A 25,214-nucleotide genomic window follows, 5' to 3' on the forward strand; every position below is an offset into this window, starting at 1 on the left:
TTCAAGAACAAGGTTCCTAAATTGGTTCATTTATACAGAACTTTCAAGAATTTGAGTAGTGTGGTTGTCAATAATGGGTAGAATTGGTGAATGTTACACGTGTGTAAAGTGATCACTTAAACCAGCCTATGACGGTCGTCAGCCCCGTAAATGCCCAGACATCCATATTCTTCTTCATCTTTGAAGAGATGTCAAAAATAATATAAATAAACGAGGTTGATTACAGAATCGATACAATATACATAATATAATTTAAAATATACAATCGTTCAATATCTTATATCAATAAAGATTTTTCATAAAGTTTATTTGTTTGTCTCATTCGTCTTGTCATATTTTCTAAATATGACACCACTTTATTTGAAAATCTTTTTGCACTATTGCCCGATTAATTTTTGTAATCATGATAAAATCATTGAATTTAAATTGTAAATTGTGTTAAAACAAAATTGTTCAAGCGTTATTTATTAGTAGTCTAAGTGCACAGGGACCCGGTACCCCTTCGAGGTAGCCGCAGACTTGAAGGTTTAAAGAGAAAGGAAAAATCACCATGCAAATAATGTCAACTCTCGTTAGTAAAACACTTTCATTTATTAGATATTTAGACCATGATAAAATCATGTATTTGGATTTTAAATAGTGTTAAAAAAGTCATTTTTTGCTAGTTTAAGCGCAGAGGCATCCAGCCTTTTCGGGGTAGTCGCATACTTGGAGATAAAATGAGAAGGAAAAATCACCACACAAATAATGTCAACTCGTTAGTATAACACTTTTATTTATTAGATATTTAGATCATGATAAAATCATATATTTGAATTGTAAATAGTGTTTTTAAAAAAATGTCGTTTATTGGTAATTTAAGTTGCAGAGACACCCAGCCCTTTCGGGGTAGTCGCAGACTTGAAGGTATAAAAAAATGAAGGTTTAAATAATGAAAGGAAAAATCACCATACAAATAATGTCAACTCTCGTAAGTATAACACTTTCATTTATTAGATAGTAAGATCATGATAAAATCATATATTTGAATTGTAAAAAAATGTTGAAAAAGTGTCATTTATTGCTTGTTTAAGCGCAGAGGCATCCAGCCCTTTCGGGGTAGTCGCAGACTTGGAGCTCGGGGTTGAAGTGAAGAGCCGCTGGGCAGCCCATCAGGTACTTGACTCCCCAGTCGCACTCGTAGAACTTGGTGCAGTCGTACTGATGAGCGAGATGCACCGCCAAACCGTTGGGGTCGTGTTCAGGGCAGGTGGGCTCTGGAGCGTTCTCGCTGCAGCCTTCGGGTGCCTCAGTAGGGGGTGAAAGGTTGCACCCTGCAAGGGCTGGCCAGTTGCAAATCTGAAGAAAAAAATACATTATATAACGTGTTTTAAATATTTTAAAGTTATCAGGAGTATTCGGGTCAGGAGTCGAAATAATCGGTGGGTCTTTATGTTTGTTTACATGACGGTGGAAGAGACGAACATTGTTTGAAAAGACAGATTGAAGTGGCGTTCTATTTCTTTTATTTAATTATATGAACACATCCTCATATAAGCTTTATTAAATAGGTTTGCAAATATACTAGTTTAATGTATCCCTGAAAGTGAAAATTTGTCCCGCACGGAAAAGTATGACATACCTATTTTGGTAAAAATATGACGCGCTTATATTTTGCACCAGAGAAAACGAGAACAAACAGAGAAATATTTTTTTTAATGCAGAAAAAGTATGACGCTCAGATTAATTTCTGTGGTATAAATCAGTCCAAAAAATAATAATGCTCACGCGTGACTCATACTTTTGAAGCATAAAAGGCATTCAAATTCAACCTAGTTATAAAAAGAAACCGTGTCATAAAGCTGGAACTATTTCTTTTTTACCAATAATTATGGTCCATTTAACTATTACTCGCGTATTTACCGGGTGCCAAAATCAGAAATGTGCTAAATTAACAAGAAATCACGAAAAAAATAACTCAATCAAACATTACGCCTGCGATATTAATTTTTAGATTTTCACTGATTTTAGTTTATGTAGGATTATTAACAAATTATTTTACATACCTACTAAAAACGCTTAACAATATCATTTTCAATTTTACAAACTTTTATTTTAGACAGTCATTTATTCGTAATATTTTTAGTGTATTCAAATCTTTGTTCATAAATTCTGGCTTAGTTATTCCATCATTTTTATTGATACCTCACTATAAATAAAGAAGAATGTATAGTTTCTTGAATGTTTTCCGCAGATACTCTGTGGCACATTTTATAAACTTTATAAAATTAAATAACTTAGTTTTAACCACTTTTTTATTAAAACAATATAACCTACCGGTTTTGACAAGAACCTTGCCATCATCAGGGTTTATTTTAATTCAAAAACATTAAAAACATTTAACACTCTCACCAAAAACTTTCACACACTCCGTGAAAATCCTAAATGTTAGGATTTATTTAATTTTATAAAGAATGTTTAATTCGGGCATTTTGCAAATACCCAGACGTTCATATTCATCTTCATCTGTGTTGAGATATCAATACGATTTTTTATAGAATTTTAATATTATTGATACTAACGCTCTCAGACTGGCTCCATTCGAGTCCTCCAGGGCAGGAGAAAAGGATCAGCTCATTGTGGTCACACTTGTAGAACTTGCTGCAGTCACTTTCATGGGGATGGAAGGCTTCATTTTCAGGACAGGGCTAAAATATTGCATAAAATATTCATACATATTTTTAGACTGGGATGTAAAATATTATATTCAACAAAATATACCTATTTGTTTCGAAATTTCAACGATAATCAGAAGAAATTTTTGAAGCTCTATTTAAAAAAAAAATATCTTTGCTTTCGTTCGTCCGAGAAACCAGGATGTTCGACTCGTAAGCGTCAGATTCTTTAAAAATAGACGTATAAATGACGAAATGACACTAAATTTAGACAGTTTACGAAATAGACAATTTTCAATAGAAACATAGAATTCCGGTGCCTACCCATTGCAGCATCGATTATGTGTTTTGTTATGTTGCTAATATTCATAGTCTATGACGGTCGTCAGCCCCGTAAATGCCCAGACATCCATATTCTTCTTCATCTTTGATGAGATGTCAAAAAATAATATCTGATATCTATATCTAAGTTAGAGAAAATATGAAGAATAGGAATCATCACCTCAGGTATCACCCAAAATTGGGTGCTTTGACAATAAATTTTTAAAAAAAAGGAATCATCACCAATGCGACAAAGAAGCACCTGATGTAAGGATTGGTGTTCTCGATCTGCATGTACAGGTCAGAAACTTGGACCCTAAGAGCTGCCAAACGTCAAAAACTAGACGCATTTGAGATTTGGTGCTGAAAGAAGATGTTGATAATCCCGTCGACAGCAATGAGAACAAACGTTTTGATCTTTCAGCAGATGAGGATCACAAATTGCCTGTCAACTCTGCCGAAGACGAGTTCTCCAGTTATTTGGCCACATTGCTCGTAGATTACCAGGCAACCTGGAGAGGCATGTGAAAACTGGAGACCTGGAAAGTCGGAGAGTTAGAGAAAGATCTCCAACCCGATGAACCGACCAGATGAAAGACATCACAGGCCTCTTCGTTACGGGAGCTCTAAAGGCTGCACAATACAGGGACACCAATGACGTAGTGTTGTCTGAAGTTCTAGAGGAAGCCTGTAGAGGGATCACGATCCTCAGCAGAAAGGGAAATTACCGGAGAAGAGAAAATATTGATAAACTCCCTTTTTTCCAGCTCTTAATTAAATACATATTAGGTATATTAACACTTACTCCACCGTTCGGCCTTTGGGATGATACCAGCAGGAACAACCCAGCGAACAGGAAGGTCACTTTTCCTGATGAAAAATAAAAATAAAAATATCAGATTTTATTATAGATATCTCAACATAAACTATTAGATAAAAATATTTGAGTCTTAACGCTTACTGATTTGAGTGACCCCTTTATATTTTATTGGTGCAATCGATTTTTCGATTGATATATAAGAAAATATATTTTTTAGAAAATACGGCTTTTATGTCCTTACAAATATCTATAAAAAATATATGTCACAACGTTTTGATTTGGCACCAACTTTGAAGAACTATGTGATCATTTAAGTAAAATAATAAAAATAAAATATGGTTATTCACCGTTTATGACAACATTTGAAGTTTTTGAAACTAATCATGTTTACATTAATAAACTCAAAAAGTGGTCTTATACAAGAGTTTCATTTTTATATTTATACTACCTTACAATGCCCCTTTAAATAAATTGTATTGAGTATATAACACAATTTTTTAAAAATTACAATTTTGATGTTCAACTCCGTAATGCAACTATAAGATAAGTTTTTCTTGGTCATTAACATAATACTAGCAAATAGTATTTACCAATTAAAACTCAATTAAAAATGGATTCATATTATAACTGACTGTAAAATGACTTATTAATGGTTTCTTACCAAACATAGTTGATTTTTTAGAGTACTTCGAAATAGGTAGAAGTAATTGATAATAATATGTTTTTGGTCACTCACTATGAATACAAATTAAATAGTAAAACTCACTCTCTTATATATGATACTTCTTATCTTTAATCGCAAAAAAACTTTGGCGATCACCTGATAATTCACAATTTTATTGTCTTAAAAAAAGTAACCTTTATTACCGTATTTACAACGTGTGGTAAAGCTCTTAGTCATCGGATAAGAAGACAAATAACATTAATTGATTCAGCAGTCACTTTGTGGTAATATCTTTCCATTTCAAAATAAAGTTTTACTTGGTTAATACCAAATTTTACTTTAATCAATTGTCACATGTGTTTTGATGCATTCCGCGTCATTTTTAAGCACCAGACTTTTGAAAATGATGCGGATTTTATCAAAATACGTGTCACAATAGATTTTTTTATAGTGGTATTTACCAAATAAACCTTGAATTAAAAATCGTCAAATAAATATTTAACGAAAGACTCTCGATTATCCGGAATCGGTTTATTAAGAAACTGAACTAAAGATTCTGTGAGACGCTTCATTTAAAAAAAAAAATATTAGTTTTTTTTAATATTTTTGAATGCAACATGTAATCCAGTATTAACCAATATTTGGAGTTATTCTACAATTAACTTTTATTAGATTAGATACACTTATCAATCAGACAGTATGTTCTTTGTTTAATTAATGTCCTGACGAAGAGATGGGTACGTGTCAAAACCGGTAGACAAAAAATCGATGAGTGTTCATATATTAACATTTATGAAACAACAACAAAAACGGTAAAAATGCAAATGACTTTATCACAAAGTATACTTCAAATAACATATAAAAAAATTGCATATTCATATGGTAATATTTCTTGACAATTTGTAATAAAGCTGATATTTACTTTAACTACTTCCATTTTTGACAATTTGTAATATAGTTGCCACATATTATTCTTTATCTCAGCTCATTTTGACTTAAGTAAATATAAGCATTTTAAACAATTCACTGCAATTTTTTTTATTTAACCAGATGGATACATTTTCGCAGGTTTCTAATTTAATCCGTTTTATTAAATAATCTCTACCAAACCGGATGCAAAAATCTTTCAATATCAATTTCGCGATCTGACCGTTCAAATCCATTTAATTTAAAACTTTTTTCATTTTGAAATTTGCTTGAGATCGGTTCGGATATCCTGTCGAAAAATGTCACCCGTGGTCATTTGGCAGGTCGTTAATTTATTATCCGTGAAACTTTCGAATTTGTTAGATGTAACTGAAATTACAACTTGTGGATCATATGGTGAACCAGAGGATACCATGGAAATTGGCCGTGTACGGTGGGTCGGACATTGTCACCTTAGGCTTTCCCTTTGTAGCCAGATAATTTTATATACATCCCGTATATTCATTGGCACCCGCAGAGGGGGGGGGGGGGGCACTTTGATTGAAAATAAACAAATATTGTTACTTTTTTTATGTCTTACTAAAAAAATATTGCTACAGTTTTTCCTTCATTAGTACAGTATCCTGTCCGTTCGTTCACCATACAAATACGCTATAGTAAATTAAAACTACATTAAAATATTACTAAAAATATTTCAAAAAGTTTTTTTGGAATAACGCTGCTTTTTTTATCACTGGCAACTTTTCAATAGTGTTCTTTATGTTGGGTAGATTAAAGTTTAAATTATAGTTTAATTCAAGTGGTTTTGAGTTGTATTATACAAAGTGAACGATGAATGATAAATAGAGTGTTATATATTACCATACCAAAAAATTAACAATACTTTTTGTATTTAAAAAATCTGTTTAATATCTTCATAGCTCGTCGGGTTAGTAGTATCGTAAAGAAAACCAAAAAAATATTAAAAATAAAATCTAGAATTTCCAAAACTTACTTTAACAGTTATTTCGAAAACTTTCAAGCAAATCTAATAGGAAAAGGATGTCGACAGTGACTGATTATGATGAATTGAAACGTTCTAGTTGTTTAGTTGCTTGAAAGTTGCTTTTATTAGTAGTTGGAACACAACCTCTCACCAGCGCAAACTTGGTTGCGGTTCTCTTTCCTAGTGTAAAGTGCAATCGTCTGGGGCAAAAGTACAAAATTCAGGACGCCTTACAACCAACTGCAGCACAGAATTCAAGCTTGTTATTGTCGAGGGAACATAACAGGAAATGCATGGAAATTAACGCATACATTTATTCAGAATTTGATATACAAATAAAAGCAAATGTTTGATTTAATTATACAGCATTTTAATGTCGGAGTAATCCGAATAAACTCAAATGCGTGGTATTAAAAAGTAAAATATTTTTGTTCATCTTATATTGATAAAAAATCGAAAAAAGTATAAATAAATAATTGATCAAACTATAAAAAAAGAAACAACTCATTTACGGTTTATAACTTAATATTCCTAAATTTTCATAGAAAACAAAATTTAACTCATTAGCAACGTAAAGCAAATCTTTAATCGATCAATAGAAAATATGAATAAGTACACAGGAGACAGTTTAAGAAATATTTTACAGGACTCACATATAAATACATATATATTTATATATATATATACATATATATATATATATATATATATATATATATATATATATATATATATATATATATATATATATATATATATATATATATATATATATATATATAAATATATATATATATATATATATATATATATAAATATATATATATATATATATATATATATATATACATATATATATATATATATATATATATATATATATATATATATATATATATATATATATATATATATATATATATATATATATATATACATATATATATATATATATATATATATATATATATATATATATATATATATATATATATATATATATATATATATATATATATATAAATATATATATATATGTATATATATATACATATATATATATATATATATATATATATATATATATATATATATATATATATGTATATCTACGATATAAAATGCATTTTTATTATTACTGCTTTATTAAATTGGTTCATGATGATGATTTCGTAAAAATTGGTTGATAAATGTACATTCAACGAATTTTTTACGACAACAAACATAAATAAGTGATAAAATTGTGCAGGGGAAAGATAATTGTGACACATTTATTTAGTCAATAATACCCGACAATAATATGATAATTTTTAATGGAAAAAGCACTTTAAGGTACCTTTACCTTTTAATTGTTTGTTTATACATTCTTTTAAATTATTATTTCCATTCCTTTTTTACATGACTCATCAGTTTTAATTATATTTTACAGTTTGTAATTATATATGTTCCGAGTAAAGTAATTTACAAAGTAATTCTTTATCAAAAAAATGTATTTTCAATTTTAATTTTACGTGTTAAAGTTCTTTAAGGTTGTATGGAAATGTGGAGCGAATAGATAACGAGAGAATGACTAAAAAAATACTTGGCGAATGTGAATGGGAGAACAGAACGAGAACTACCGAAAAAGACTTTACAAGACCAGAATTATCAGAACATAAAATCAGGTGTTGTCAACAGTCTACGTAATCGAAGGACATGTATGACAAGATATATAGATGTAAAGGAATCAAGGTTTGTATGTCAGGTCAATAGTGTGGCGTTCCATCCTCTCTGCCTACCCCTACTGTTAAACAAGGTGATGGTGGTAGTTTTTGTACACTTATCCGTACCAAATGGTGCATAGGGCACTGCTTCGTGGCAAAGCAGATTTATCTTCATCGTTAATTGCATAACGACAAGGTGATCAGCCCTGCGCTTCTTGTACCAGTCCAGGATGATATTAAATAAATATGAGAGTGAAAATCACCCACATTTATTGACCCCCCTGGGAATCGAGCCCGGGACCTCTAATATGGTAGCCTAACTCGCTGACCATTGCACTATGGAGGTAAACTGAGTGGTAGTAGTAGTATATTTAATATTAAAAAAAATCTTAGCATAAAACTGCCAATGTTCAGATAATCGGTACGAGGAGTTTAAATAAATAAGTAAATTTATGCAAATATGCTTAATAGTTTTTTTCTCCGAACACTTCTGATACAATTGATAAGATAAGACGTTCATAGTAGGTTAGTGTTCGCGATTACATATGATCTCAACACACGAAAACGTCTAAAGATTAAACATTTTCAATATTTCAAATCTATAAGTCCCCATAAAAGTAATCCAAATTTATAACAGTAAGCACATTAATGAGATTAAAGTTTTATGGTATTAAAACAAATTATATTCATACTGTATGAAGTATTAGAATTAAAAAAAAAACAGTTCAGGTAATAAAAACAGTATCAAAAATACAATCTTATTTAGAGTGACATTTAAATATTTGACATTTATTATACAAATGACTATGACTATGACGTATGACTAAATGTATGAATGTGAAGGAGGTGAGGAGTGTATGTCAGGACAGAAGAGTGTGGCGTTCCATCCTAACTGCCTACCTCTGCGTGATGGTAGTAGAGTAGAAGTGGTAGTTACAAAATACAAATTATGGAGTTCTGCATATTGAACAAAATAAAATAAATATAATTTTAACGATCTCCTTATCATTCATCGTTCACTTTGTGCAATACCACTTCGAAATCACTACTTAATGACTACCGGATTCGGAATAATCATTCCATCATCAGGTTAAATGTACACTTAAGTGAAATTGTTACGTTCTGACATTTATACAAAACTTAAATTTGAAAGAGAGAGAGAGAAACAAATGACATTGGGAATATTTTTTCAAAAGTGGACTTGTAGTTAAATTTGATTGGTCATTTATTTTTAAAAGTGGTATTTCATAAAGTGTACGATGAATGATAAGGAGAGTGTTATATTACCATACCAAAAGTTAACAACGCTTTTAATTTACAAAATAAAATAAAATTTTCTTCATCGTCGAGTTATTATAGAATCGGTAGAGATATTACTCTAGGAATTATAATTATTCCAATTGCTGTAAATAATTTATATTTATTGTAACTGCAGACAGTTGGTAGATTTCCATATTGAATTTTTGGTTAATATATCCAAAATTTAACACGGTTTTTGGATTGAATTCTACTTTTATTTACATATATATATGATAATATGTGACGCGTTTCGTCTTATTAAAGCATTATCAAATACTCTAGTTACAACATTTTGAGTGTGTCAGGATTTGGACCTCACATACGAATATAATAGTTTCTGCTGAATAAAAAGCTTCTTTTCATCTCACCAATAGATGTCTCTACTGAAGTTCTATTGATTCAAGAACGATGTTTCTAAATTGGTTCATATATATATATATATATATATATATATATATATATATATATATATATATATATATATATATATATATATATATATATATATATATATATATATATATATATATATATATATATATATATATATATATATATATATTTATGTATATATATATATATATATATATATATATATATATATATATATATATATATATATATGTATATATATATATATATATATATATATATATATATATATATATATATATATATTATATATATATATATATATATATATATATATATATATATATATATATATATATATATATATATATATATATATATATATATATATATATATATATATATATATATATATGGAGCTTCCGAGAATTTGAGTAGTGTGGTTGTCAATAATGGGTAGAATTAACTAGCTCGTGAGGGCCGTAATCCCTTTATGAATAATATGAAACATTATTGTGTTTGATAATGTCTTAATAAGACGAAACGCATCACATATTATCATATATATATATGTAAATAATAGCAAAATTCAATCTAATCACCGTATTTAATGTTGGATATATTACCCAAAAATAATTTAAATGTGTATATTCTAAGCATATGAGAATTTGATTGTTGGGATGACTTAGTATTTAATTATTTATTTAATATATAAAATCCGTTCAATGAACTGTTATTATTTTATCAATGACGATTGTCACTTCCTAATGCCATCAATCATCTTACTTTATTTCATCAGATTTTATGAGTGATTCGATAATTGAAGTTTTGACAGTAATTATAATGCATTCGTTAATCATATGTCGATGCATATAATCAATTTGTTCATTTAATTTCACTCACCCAATCAACATTTATCAATAAACCTTAAGCAAACTTGGCGAAGCCAATTTAATAAATAGAAAATAATCAGTAATAATAGTATTCGCTTCGCAATGCTCAATAAAAGCAACATTTAGGAGTTTTTTTCCCGTTTTTTTAATCACATTTTCATATAGTATACGGAGTGCGTGGAAGTTTTTTGGACAAATTCACTACGAAAAGATATTAGAAACATTTCTCCGGAATCGATTAGGTAAGTAAAAAATACTACAAAATAGTAATAAAAAGATAACAATTTTAAAGCACCTAGTAATATAATTCATCACTCTTTTAAAAATATATTATAATAGCTTCTAAATATGTATCGATATGCATACATACAAACTATGTATTAAATTTCCATATATTCACATCATACTTCATTGTCTCCTTATAACGTAAGTTTATTTTACTTTCAGTTTTTAATTTTAAGTTTCTCATTCAATTTTTTTTATTTTAAATTATTTTTTAACGAATAAATATCACTTTTCCTCAAAATCTATCGGGACACGTGTTTTTATGCTGACAAAATAATTTTCAAACACCGTTTGTTTCAAGATCGATCATATATCCAGGAGTTACGAAAATTTGAGTAGTGTGGTATACATTCATGGATAGAATGGTGAATGCCGCACGTGTGTAAAGTGATCACCTACCAAGCCTTTGACAGGTCATAAGACCTATAAATACCCATATTTCCAATCATTCTTATTGATCACCTATGTTGAGATGTCCAATGTTAAAATAATTCTTAAATGGAGAGAACCCAGATTTGTGATCAAGTATTTGGACACACTAAAAATGTTGTGTATCTCGTAGAGTAAAAATAATATTGATATTTTCCTTTGCTTTTTAAAATATCTATATAGTGCCCTATGCACTATTGGGTGCGGATAAGGGTTATAAGAAGAAGAAGAAGTTTTAATCTTATTTGTATTATTTATGAAAATAACCTTACACTCATAGTTGCAAAAAGTTACATAAGGTACCTCCATTTAATATGACGTAATTAATTCTTCATCAATCTCAATTGATATAATGCTTCTGGATTACACTAAGCATTGTGTTTTTTAATTTTAATAAAACAATTCTTAATCTTCTAAAACTGCTTATGCAGAATAATCTATAATCTACATTTTGATATATTTTTTTCAGACATATCTCTATATCGATGTTCAATTGGCTTTAAAAATATGATCATAGTTTATCAAGGAAATGAATAATAACTTCTTTATTTTAAATAAAAGCCTTTACAGCAGATGTTCTCAAAGTGTGATCTGCAAGTATTCTGTGAGGGCTCAACCATGACAGGCAACATTGCGTCATACCTCCCATTAGGTGGAAACATTTTTTTAACCAAATTAAATTGGAAAATTTAGTTACACAGTTATTATGTGTTTTGTATTAATATATACTTTTGTGTGTTGTTTTAGACGTTAGTGGTGTAAAATTTACGTTTTCTGTGATGTTTGTTAAACATTTATTGTAAAAAAATAACATTTAACCATATATTGCTCATTTCAGGGTTCGGTATAATACGAAATGTGTCGAATGGGTTCCATCACCAAAAAGAAAATCGAAAACCGCTGGTGTAAATAATCCATATCAAATTGAAGCGTTATTCATTTAATCTTAGAGTATATGAAGATGTCGTGATCAAACCAGTGCTCCATATTCTTATAAAATGCTCCCGTTTATAGTAAAGTTTATTTTTCATATGTTTATCAAATTTATATATAAGAATAAACACATCGCTAACTCCTTTTAACAACGTTATATATCAAAAATCTTAAGTTTTCAGGTGTACATGTTTTCGGAACGCCTAGATAATGTACTATATCCCACCATAAGCGGTATATTTTAAACGTAATATTTACTCGCTACAGGACAGAAAGTGTTGTTTTTGCGTTTTGAAGAAAAGGTATTGTTTAATTATTTTTTTAAATATACAAAATATTTTTTAAATGTAAAAAAAACCTTCAGGTTTTATCTAAAACGATCTATTGCACAGTAAAAAGTTCAATAAATGGCTTGATATTTATTTTTAATACAAATCATAATATTCTTAAACTTTAAAAACGTTCTGCTGAAAAATCGAGTTTTTTTTATATATGACGTTCTTAAAAGGAGTGAGCGACATGAATATATATAAAAAGCGAAAATATATATGACGTGTGGAAAACCAATTGCCACATATGGGAAAGACCACAACAGGCACATTAAGAATAAAATCCCTTTTAAGAACTCCGGAAATGAGGACATTAAGGTGCATAACCGGAAACATGTTAAGAGATAGAATAATGAACACGAAAGTTCAGATAATGTGTAGTACGGAGGATATAGCCAGATAGGGAAGACTACTAGGACGATTTTGGAATGTCCATGTCGATAGAATTCAAGAAAATAGACTATTTAGAATTGCTCTTCAAAAGAACCCAGATGGCATGACAGCTGGCAGTCTACATCACAAGAGACAGATAACGAAACAAACAGATCCGAGGATCCATAAGAAGGAAGAAGATATACGAATTTAAATATATAATTAAATTAATTATTTGAGTAAAATTGTGTTAATAATAGAAATATAAAAAAACAGTTATTTAGCTATGTTTAAATAACTGTAAATTTGAAAACCCTTTGATGTGATTTCCTCAAAAACGGAGTTATTAAAATTGTCGAATAAATAATTTAGTAGAGAAAAAGACAAACTTTGTGACACTCTGGAAATACTATTAATTATTGTATTTTTGCAACCGTTTTTAATAAAACTTTGTTTATATAATTGATTCCATGATCAATTTGAATTCAATACAAACACAAAAGTCTGTAAACACGGAATCCAGTTTTTTTTACAAGCCGATATTTCATATTTTTCAAATGACATTGCAGATTTTTATGACCTTTTTTATTTTATTAAAAAACGATATATTTTTATGACTTTGCCATAACAATACCAATAACTCGATATGGCTTCGTAGGTTAAAAATATATTAAAATTCCTGTGTAGAAAGGAAAACTCATTAAAACCAGTATCCTTATCCTTTCGAAGATTCATTTCAGTCAAAGAAATTGGCCGATATAAAAATTTATAGCGGTTCCCACATATCTAAGCCGGATGTATTGAGACTTCAGGCATATAATGGAAGAAATTTTTATCACCTAAGTATAAATATAAAAAATAATATCTCCTTTTTTACTTCTTTTAATATTGATTCCGTATATGGATTCGTATATGTATAGTGTAATGGTCAGCACGCTTGGCTACCGTTCTGGAGGTCCCGGGTTCGATTCCCAGGGGGGTCACATAAATATAAGTGATTTTTACACTGTAATATTTATTCAATATTACCCTGGACTGGTACCTGGAGCGGAGGGCTGATCACCTTTCCTTCATGTTTAAACGATCAAGATAACACTGCGTTTATATGACGCAGTGCCCTATGCACCATTGGGGTGCGGATAAGGGTTTTATTATTATTATTATATTATATATGGATTCGGCATTTATAAATATAATATTGAATATTCATCTGGGAAAACTAACCTAGACTTCCAACGTGGTGACAACTTTTACACTATGAAGACTGACAACAAAGTCGTCCGATAATATTAACAAAGTAAAAATTAAACACTTGAATATATACGACTAGTTTTCAAAACTTACAGTTTTCAAAACTAGTCGTATATATAAATAAAACTCATCGAGTGGTATATTCAAGTGTTAATTTTTTTTTTAATAATCAATATGTCATTCCACAAAGTTAATGCCGAATCAATAAATAATTTACAGAGTTGTACATATTCCAAACAAAAACGAAAATCAAAATTATTAAATGGTTTTTATATGTTGTTATATAATGTTATTTATTGTTTCGGCATTCACTTTGTGGTAAAACATGAGTAAATTATAAATGCAAAACTTTTTTCTTACCACTTGAGTATTTTATTGGTACGACTAGTTTCGGAAGCTACAAATTCTTCCATCTACGGGTTTAAATATAAACTTTCATAAGAACCGTTTATATTTCAACCCGAAGATGCAAGCATATGTAGCTTCCAAAAATAGTCGACGCAGTATAATTCTAAAGTGGTAAAAAGCAAGTGTTTTGTTTATAATTAAGGGTTTCACTCTCAAAAATTTTTATAAAATTAACTCAATATTTTGACGGATCGAAAATAATTTCTTACATTGATTTGGGAGCCGTTTTTATGTAATATCTATTATTTTTTATTTATTTTATTTTATCCTGGATCGGTTGGATCAACATGCCTTTATTAAGTAACGTTCAACCTTACACTGCATCAATACGATGCAGTGCCCTATGCACCATAATTTGAGGATAAAGGGATAAATTCTTCTTAATATTATTTTAATACGTAATAAAATAAATAAATTTTACATGTATATTCACAAATTCAATGATTCAAACAGAAAATAATTGAAGTTTAATCAAAATTAAACACTTTTACGTATTAGAAAACTAATTAAGTTTTATTTCACACTTTTTTTGCAAACCATACCTACATGTTTTCATCGACAGGTGATGAAAAAATCTACATTATTCGATTTTGAAACTAATCGTGTAGATTGAAACTCATTAAGATGTCTTTGTTAATACTAATGTGTAATTTTTAATAATCAACATGTCATTCCTCAAATAAATCGATGAATCTTTTTTTTACTTGTTCTTTTATATTTCTGAACAATCCATAGCTCAGAACGTACATATTTACTAACATGGTATATTCTATAAATTGCGTCCATTTTATCACCCCTTAAAACTCATATATCCAGGAGGTTTAAGCAAACATTCCTAGTACCCACTAGTAGAAAGTATAAAATCCTTTTTTTCGCACTAAAATCCCTTCTATAAATGTTTCACAAGTTCTGAGACTTGTGCAGTCTAAGAAAACTGGAGCTTTTCAAAAAACAAACAATATATTTGGTAAATATTAAAAGACACGAAAATTCATTGATCTTTGAAGGACAAACATGAAGGAAAACAATGTCTAATTACCATCTTTTATGTAATATATGTCTAAATTTTTTGAATTCTAGAATCAAAAATAATATTTTTATTGATTATAAGACAAAATGTTTTGCATTTTAGGACGTTAATAAATAATAAATAAATGTATTTATTTATATAAACATATATGTGTATATATTTATATCTATGTATATATATATATATATATATATATATATATATATATATATATATATATATATATATATATATATATATATATATATATATATATATATATATATATATATATATATATATATATATATATATATATATACATATATAAATATATATATATATATATATATATATATATATATATATATATATATATATATATATATATATATATATATATATATATATATATATATATATATATATATATATATATATATATATATAAATATATAAATATATATACATATATATATGTATATATATATATATATACATATACATATAAATATAAATATATACCATTTTTATGTATATATGATGCATAGGGCACGACACTAAATTGATCTTTCTTTGTTCGTTTATTATTGTCTTTATAAAGGCAAGGTGAAACGTCCTGCGCTTCAGGATCAGTTAAAGGTAATATCCAATAAATATTCATTTGAGAAAGCAATTATATTCATTTTGACCTCCCTGGGAATCGAGCCGGTATCTCCACCATGGAAGGAAATTGTACTCACCGCTACACTATAGATCCGGAAAAACTTTGTAATATTCATAAGACCAGGCATACTATTCAAATTTGGTAAATATCATAAAACAAAAATCAACAAAGCCAATAATTGTGTTGAAGGCCAACAACACGTCCGTTTACCTTACCTTTTTGTCTATGGTCGATATTTGGGTGCAGTTTTAATATCTCATTTTAATATTTATGAGAATTTTAATTTTCGTACTTTAAAATCGGAATTAAAACACCGCTTTAATTTTGAATAGCGAAATTCGTCCGTGGTCGGATAATTTAGACGTCCATAGATTACAGGAAGTCGTACTGCCATTCTGGCAGCCCTCCAAATATGGCATTTGGTCAGCCGCGATGGCGCGGGGCCAGCCTGACAATTAGGTACCTCTCTTTCTGCTTTAGCATGAACCGAATTCTATCTTGAATCCTATTATTTAAACCATACTTTCCTAAAGTGGTGCGTATAGACCCCAAGGGTCAATATCGACCTTCAGGAGTCTATATAAAGTATACTATCTTAAAGTGGTGTATAAAGACCCCAAGGGTCGATATCAGGAGATCTCTATAAACCATACTTCCTAAAGTGGTGTACATAGACTTCAAGGGTCGATATCAACTCGCAGAGGGTTATAAAATCCATACGTATCCAAAGTTGTGTATATAGACCCCAAGAGTCAATATCAACTTGCAGGGGGTCTATATAAACCATACTCTCCCAAAGTGGTGCATATAAACCCCAATAGTCGATATCGACTTGCTATCTATATATCGACTCGATATCTTCAATGTGGTTGTCAATCATGGGTAGAATGATGAATGTCGCACTTCTTTAAAGTGATCACTTAACCTGCCAATGATAGGTAATTATCCCTATCAATACTCGGACTTCCATATTTTTCTTCATTTCTGTGGAGATGTCAAAAATGTTAAGTAACTCCTTTGTGGAGAAACGTAGATTTGTGAACAAGTATTAAGACACACTCGAAATGTTGTGTATAAAGTGATCTCTTAAACCAGCCAATAACAGAAAGTTAGCCCTGAGAACGCTCAAATTTTTATATTCTAACATTGAAAGTAGCTACTTGTATATCTTTTTTGAGAAATCAATTTATGATGAAGAATTTGGCATACCCTTTAGAATAACTGGATGCTCATCATTGATCTCGATGATGAATAAAAAGAAGATTTTTATCGAAGTATTAATAAATAAACGTTTAATCTTATTAAAAAGACAATGTCGTGTACGTTTCTTATTATGAGTAAGAATTTTTATCTTGGTATTATTTGTTCCGTAAAACCTTGGTTTCCAATAAACTAAATAATATTATTATAGAGTATTAGTACCCTATAAAATTATCCATTAAAATTTCACTTTTCAATTCTCTAACAAGAACGAGAACACGTGTAAGTGATACTTCCGTCAGAAAAGATACAGGGTGTTTTTTTAAAGAGACCGCCGAACACAGATTATTTTTTTTTAGATTGTTAATATGGAAATTGTTTAACCGGTCTGGTGCCACGAGCGCGTTAACGCGCTCGTGGCTGGCCGCCAATACGGCTCGCCAGGCTGGCCATGCAAAATGAGCGCGTAAACGCGCTCTCGTTTGAGCTTGTCGCAACCCAATATCAAATCCAATTGCAATATTTATTGATAAGAATATATAGAAACTTCTATTAGCAAGCTCAAAAAATACTAACATATTACAATTTACCAATGTTATCAAAATTACAGTCATTTTTCTAAAAGCTTTCAAATTTTTGTTGAAAGAAATCACGACCTGTTGGGCATACCTTCTGGCTTCTAAAGGGTTAAAGAAGACCGAGGAAAACTTGGCATGATCAGGTATGTCAAATGCTTGAAAGTGGTCGGGTCAGGATTTGGAATAATAAGCGGGTATTTGTGAGGAGATGCATGAATGATAATCATTATAATGACATCTTAATAAAGATAATAAAGAATATGGAAGTCTGGGTATTTACAAGACATCCGACCTATCAAAGAATAGTTTAAGTGATCACTTTATACACTTGTGACATCCACCATTCGTTCCATGATTGACAACCACACTACTCAAATTTTTAGAACTCATACCTACTATTTATATTGATATCGATGAAACATTTCAGTGAGAACAGCTGTCGAGTAGCACCTTGTCCACCATGAGTAATGTTTAGTATTGCGTGTGTTTCTGTTACGCTCAACAGATGGCGCTGACATATCAGTCAAAAAAGAAATATTTTTTTTTTACTATCACAGATACTGATCACATATTCAACAATACTTTTATAAGAATACGATGCAGTATGGACCATTTGATGTATTTAAGAGTAAGAAAGTTTTTTTATGTAATTGAAAATTAAATATTTTTATTTTGAAGCAGGCTGTATGTTGAAACAAAAATACTTGTCGTTTTCTTTGGACGACATCTGCAGTGGTAACGTTAGTAGAGGGATGCTTCTAGTGCAGTGTGGGGCGAGCAGGCATCCTGTAATGGCGGACTCGTCATTTGGAGGGTTTCCCAAACCATTACAACTTGCCAGAATCCAATAAATATGCTTTTAGGCGTTTTATGAATAAATCAAAACGGCAGATCTGGAACTGACATATAGTGAGAAATGTATAATGTAAATTTTACAAGGGAAATGATAATTTTACAAACCCCGTATTGACTGAAAACAAAAATTCTCCATTTTCAAATTTTGCTATTTGCAATGTTTAAAAAAAAATTGTTTCGTTAGTTAGTTAGTTTTTATTTATTTTGTCTTTTTAATTCACGTTTTACTTGGAAAATAACCCTATTTCTTAAAATCTATTGTTATGCTATTGTGTTTTAATAAAATAAAATAAAATCTTTTGTGTTTTAATGCATTACGCATCTTTTTCAAAGACCATATTTTAAAATAAAGTAAAAAAAAACGATATATTTCACCAAAAATGACGAATCAATAAAAGAATTTATATATTTTTTTTACTACAATATTTTTAGTGAACCATTCACTCTCTTCCCAGCATTTATACTCATTCATGCATATGATTTTTTGACATCTCAACATAAATGAAGAAGAATATGGAAGTCTGGGTATTTTAAGTGCTCATGACCTTTCATTAGTTGGTAAAGTTTAACTGGCATTTTTGACAACCAAACATTTTTTTTGGGACTCCTAGATCTTGTGAGGCATTACATATAAGTTCACAGTAGCCATGTAAGCTGGTTCACAAAGCTTTTATATTGTAGAGACCGTTTTATTTGAATTATGAGAAATCCATTTTTATTATGGCAATCCAAATGATTATTGAAGAAAAAAATATAATGTTGATTTTGTTAGTTATAAACTGATACAAAAGTATTAGTCGATATTAGGGACCCCACAAATTGAATATTCTTCTTCATCTACTTTGAGATGTCAAAATAAATGTAAAAATAACTTTTTAAAAAAACAAGATTTGTGAACAAGTAATCGGACACACTCAAAATATTGTGGAAAACAGCTTTATTACTTAATGGTTGTTCTGCGAACGAGCATTTGAGAACCTCTGAAATTTAGTGTAGTGTAGAAACGTAGAAGAAACAAAAAAACTAATGCAGGTTACGAAAAATGTCTCTACCTCGCCTTTCAAGTGTTTATGGAGAGAAATGAGGTTAAACTCTCTTGTTTCGAAAAGTATCTGATAAAACAGATCAATCTACGAGTGAATGGCCAGTATTTTTTCTAAGAATTTTCACTCACAAATTACACGAAATCGTACTAACTTTAAGCATAAAATGTGAACATTTTGAGTGTGTCCAAATACTAACTCAGAAATCTGGGTTTCTCTTTGAAAGGTTATTTTTAAATCTCAACATAGATGAAGAAGAACTCATTCATGGAACTTCATAAGATCATACATATCACTTCCGAAATTTGAATAGTGTGGTTGTCAGTCATGTCAAGTGATTAAAAATATTATACTTAACCACCCTATGAGAGGTCGTAAGCCCTGTTAAAACCCGTACGTCCAAATTCTTCTTCATCTGTGTTGAGATATCAAGAAAGTATAGATGTTATTTGGTAACTCGATATAAATAACAGCTGAAGAAACAAAATTAAAATGAAATTAATTATTTTAATTAATTGTTTCTGCAGTCACTTTGTGGTAAAATATCTATCCGTGTTTAAATCAAAATTTACTTCGTAAATACTACTATTTATTTTAATATATAATGACATCTATTGGATGCATAATGCGTAATGCATCGAAACGCTTGTCACAAAAAAGAACGTGTCAAATAATTTTTATATTATATATCGCTCATATTTCATTTCAACATCGTCATATATAGAAAACCGTCAATTTTCAGTTGTGCATGTTTTCAGAATACCCAAAAAATGTACTATATGCTAGCAAAAGCGGTATATTTTTAACTAAATATTTACCCGCTATAGGGCATGAAGTGTTGTTTTTACATTTTGAAGAAATTGTATTGTTTATTTTTTTTAAATAAACTAAATATTTTTGAAATGGAGAAAAAACCTTCAGGTTTTACCTTAAAATATCTGTTGCACAGTAAAAAGTTCAATAAGTGGCTTGATATTTATTTTAAATACATTTTATTATATTCTTAAACATTAAAAACGATCTCCTGAAAAATCAAATTTTTGGTATATGACGTTGTTGAAAGGAGTGAGCGATATGTCAATATATTGCACATATATGTCGCCAAATTTACGAAGAAAATAAGTCATCAAAAACACCTCATTTAACAATTGTGAATATGTGTGAGCCAGACTGTATTTCATCGGTGAAAACAGAGAGTGTAGGTATGTAATAACTTATCAATTTCAAAATACATTTCACGAATAGGTATAATAACATTATATTTTATCATTAGTTAGGGAATGCGACATTAAGCCTCGTATACGCTCGTATACGGGAAGCGAACTGTTCTAAAGATAATAATAAAAAAATAATCACGACCATAAAATACTGACATTATGACGTCTTACTCTTTGTCTAACGGAAACACTCGCCATCATAATATTCGTTGGCCCTGATTCACTAACCGTAGTATAAAATGTCGACGACTTGGTGATGTCGACAATTTGATGATGTCGACGAATGAATGATGTCGACGTCTTGATGATGTCGACAACTTGACAAAGTCGTCGACTTGATGATATCGATTACTTGACTATGTCGACGACTTGATGATGTCAACGACTTGATGATATTGACATTAATTATGTCGACCTCTTGATGATGTCGATGATTTAATTATGTTGATGATATAAAAATGCAATCGTATAAAGCAAAATCAGCTGGAGGCTTTGGAGATATGGTGCTACAGGCGCATGTTGGGGATTCATTGGTTCGGAACATGAAAGAAACATTGAGGTATCAAGCAGGGCTGGGGAGTCTAGATGCTTACTAAATGAAGTAAGCATCTTGGGCAGTGTTTGTGTCAATCATGGATAGAATGGTATATACTACACGTGTATAAGGTGATCATTTAACCAGCCGATGAGAGGTCATAAGCCCTGAAAATACCCAAACTTCCAATAGGTAGAATGATGAATGTTACACGCAAATGAAGTGATCACTCAATAATCCTACGACGGGCTATAAGCCCTGTAAATACCCAGACTTCCATTTTAATTATATATGTTGAGATGTCAAAAATTTAAAATGACTTATAAGTATACAAACCCAAAACGATTATGACACACCTAAAATGCTGTGAACACAACTTTTTTTAAAGGTTATTTTTTACTGTTTGTTTTAAGTTTTGCGGGCAGAATCGTGCAGTTCCAGAATAGCCCCTTTCCCCAGTTTCTACGATGAGAAAACAGAAAAATAAAACATACATAAAAGTTCAATTTCTCTCCGGCACTTGGTTTAGAGTATGGGAGAACTACAATTTTTCAATAACGTCGGAAGGCAGCGCAGAATTAATAATTTCCATCGAGAAGTTATATGCCTTAACGAGTTTAGAAGTTCCGGTCTGACCTCCCCTCACCTGACCTATTTCCGGATAAACAAAATAATAAATAAAACCTGAAACTTTACCCTAGCCGTTAGAATTAATACCACCACCCTGTATTTCTGAAATGTTTAAACGAAGAATTAAGGGTGGATTTTTTTTATAGCACATTTATCTTCATTATATGGATATAAATCACTGAATGAGACGATATGGTCTAATATATTGTTAATACCAAAATAATATTTTTTTAAACTAACTAACTATCATGCCACTTAACCGCAGGGGTAGGCAGAGAGAATAGAAAGCCATACCACTCTGTCTATGCAAACAATCCACATTCATGCATCTCCTCATATTCGCCGATTAATCCGACTCGTGACCTGACCACTATCAAGTATTTAAAATAATTGATCATGCCAAATTTTCCTCGGTCTTTTTATTCTTCTATTACACTCCACATTCGTTTAAAAAAATTTATTCTGTTCTTCTTTCACTCATTCAATTCACATGCTTAAACCATCACAACACACCTTTCTTAATTTATCGATCATGCTTATCTCAGCCTTGCATACTTTCCTTTTTTCGCCATTTATATTATCATAAAAATATTAACACCATAATATAAAACGACCGATCTAATATAAAACTACCACGCCACATCACCCCAAGGGTATGCAGAGAAAATAGAACGCCATATCACTCCGTCTTTGCAAAATATTTTTTGACTTTTTCACATTCAAGGAACTCCTTATATATACCCGTTGATTTTCCAAATCCTGACCTGACCAATTTCATGTATTAGAAATACATATAACTTTCTAATGCCAAGTTTTTAGGGGTCTTTTTCTTTCTATTTTCGGCTCAATTCACCTCATATATTTGTTTAACCTTTTTTTCGTTGCTCATTTGTTGCACATGTCGAAACTGTCTTAACTCACCTTTTTAAATTTTACCAAAAATGCTTTCCTTAGCCTTGATCACTCAAGCATTTTTTTATGTATTGATTTGACGCTCATTTGTGTGATCATATTTTTCAAAAATGAATACAATATAGATCTACAATAATACGCAGGATTGTGAACGTTACACAAGTGTATAAAGTGATTATTATAGCAAGCCAAATTCCAGATTGTAAGCCTTGGGATGCACTTCCATCTTAATTGTTGTACAAAAATAAAAACGATAAATATAACATCTCATTTATGTGATAAATGTTGAGTCAAACACTGATTTTTTTAGTGTACTAAGTTGTATTTAAGTATTAAAAACCACATCAAAAATAAATTTTGTGACAATTTTTTCGCCTAGTTATGGCATTTTCAAACAAATGTGAAGATTAAATGGACTGATGGTCCTTATAAAGTCATACGATTCTAGGTACTTAAATAATAAAACAGAACTTAGTAGACTCAACAAATCAGTCTTGGATTATACATTTAATGCATAAATTAAAATAGAGTTCTACAACATTTTGAGTGTGTCCAAATACTTGTTCACAAAATCTGGATTATCTCCAATTACAGGAGTTATTTTCATATTATTTTTTGACATCTTTGATGAGATGTCAAAAAATAATAAGAGTTCTACAAATTTAACGCCAAATCTATATTTCAATTACATATCAAGTTAAGACACATATTAAAGGAATAACAATTTGTTTTAATCTAATTTTAAATAAATCAATCTCCTGAGAGCTTTTTAAAAATGTATTAAAACTAATTGCTTTTTGCAATCATACAATGCATTTCCATATTGCATTAAAACTTTGCAACACTTAAAACATTACGAATTTAAAACGGATCAATTTAAAAGTTATGCATTTGTTTGTGAAAACTATAAACTTTTCAGTTTCAGCCTGCTACTGAAAACGTTTTTCATGGGAGTAACATTATTTCCTATTACAATCTAACTAAGTAGATAAGTAGAACAAAAGCACATTCATTTGGTGTATAAATTTGCGACCACTCTCTGAAATTGTATCCTAAATTTTATTTCCGGTAACTGAATATTGCTATGAAACTAGTTTCATCATTTCAGTTTGTTAAATCGACCCATTTCCCAAATCATCATTCCATAAATTACGTTTATCTAAAACTATTTAATCAACTTCTGTCGAATTATAAAAACAAATGTAAATATAATATATTAAACCATCATGACATATGGTATCGAATGCAGAGCGGACACCGCAATAATAAAAACCGCACCTAGAGTGTCGGAAATGTAGACTCTAGGACAAGGGTGGCCAACCTGCGGCCCGCGGGGCGTATGCGGCCCGCCAGGTGTCTTCTTGAGACCCGCGGAGCATGTCACATATTCTCAAGTGTACATAAAACCACCAAAAGAACATTCCATCGTGCGTGGTTCGTATCATATCCCATATTTGGAAATATCTCTTTATCTTCCATGGTATTTTCATTTTAACAAACAATCACAACATTTTGCGCTCGACTTTTAAATACACATTGATGCTACTATAACCGACTGACTAGAGGGATTCAAGAGTCAATATAATCTGTTAAAGCTAGTTATGTAGTAGCCATGACCTATCAAAAAATCGAACCAATATTCAGATTGTGAAATGGTTACGGAATTTGGAGAGTGTCGTTAAAATTCTGTGTCCAGAAAAGATAACTGATTTCTCTAAATTAACCCTGTTCCTAATTTAATAAATACGCTTGATTATTGCCTAACCCTCATTTAATAAAAATGTTAAGTTATCATTCCTCATTTAATAAAAATGTTAAGTTATCATTTTTAAATTGTCTTTAAAAAAACAATATATTACATGTTTGCTTGGAATAATTAAAAAAAAATGTTTTATGGCCCGAAAGGAAATCTCATTTCTAAAA

At 29.9% G+C, this 25,214-nt stretch overlaps 1 protein-coding gene across 1 annotated transcript; it reads right to left on the reverse strand.

Annotated features, from left to right (window-relative positions):
* Nucleotides 1-1,068: 1,068 nt before the first annotated feature.
* LOC148303304 (peritrophin-1-like) lies at nucleotides 1,069-24,670 on the reverse strand. The gene is made up of 4 exons (XM_088270174.1): nucleotides 24,613-24,670; nucleotides 3,781-3,845; nucleotides 2,562-2,687; nucleotides 1,069-1,338 (listed from the first exon to the last, which is right to left on the reverse strand). The coding sequence occupies exons 1-4, from the start codon at nucleotides 24,668-24,670 to the stop codon at nucleotides 1,069-1,071; spliced, it is 519 nt and encodes a 172-aa protein (XP_088126300.1).
* Between the last annotated feature and the right edge of the window lie 544 nt (nucleotides 24,671-25,214).

Source organism: Brachycentrus maculatus, unplaced genomic scaffold, assembly GCF_059751285.1.
Source record: "Brachycentrus maculatus isolate JH-2025_06_01 unplaced genomic scaffold, ASM5975128v1 h1tg000373l, whole genome shotgun sequence".
NCBI classification, from domain to species: Eukaryota; Metazoa; Arthropoda; class Insecta; order Trichoptera; family Brachycentridae; genus Brachycentrus; species Brachycentrus maculatus.

Bases quoted from the DNA above. Each gene is read 5' to 3' on its own strand.
- LOC148303304 (XM_088270174.1), bottom strand. From the start codon at position 24,670: ATGCTCCGCGGGTCTCAAGAAGACACCTGGCGGGCCGCATACGCCCCG. The intron at 3,846-24,612 runs GTTGGCCACCCT...ATTTTTCATCAG, and splicing joins ATACGCCCCGCGGGCCGCAG to GAAAAGTGACCTTCCTGTTC. The intron at 1,339-2,561 runs GTTAGTATCAAT...TTTTTTCTTCAG, and splicing joins AATGGAGCCAGTCTGAGAGC to ATTTGCAACTGGCCAGCCCT.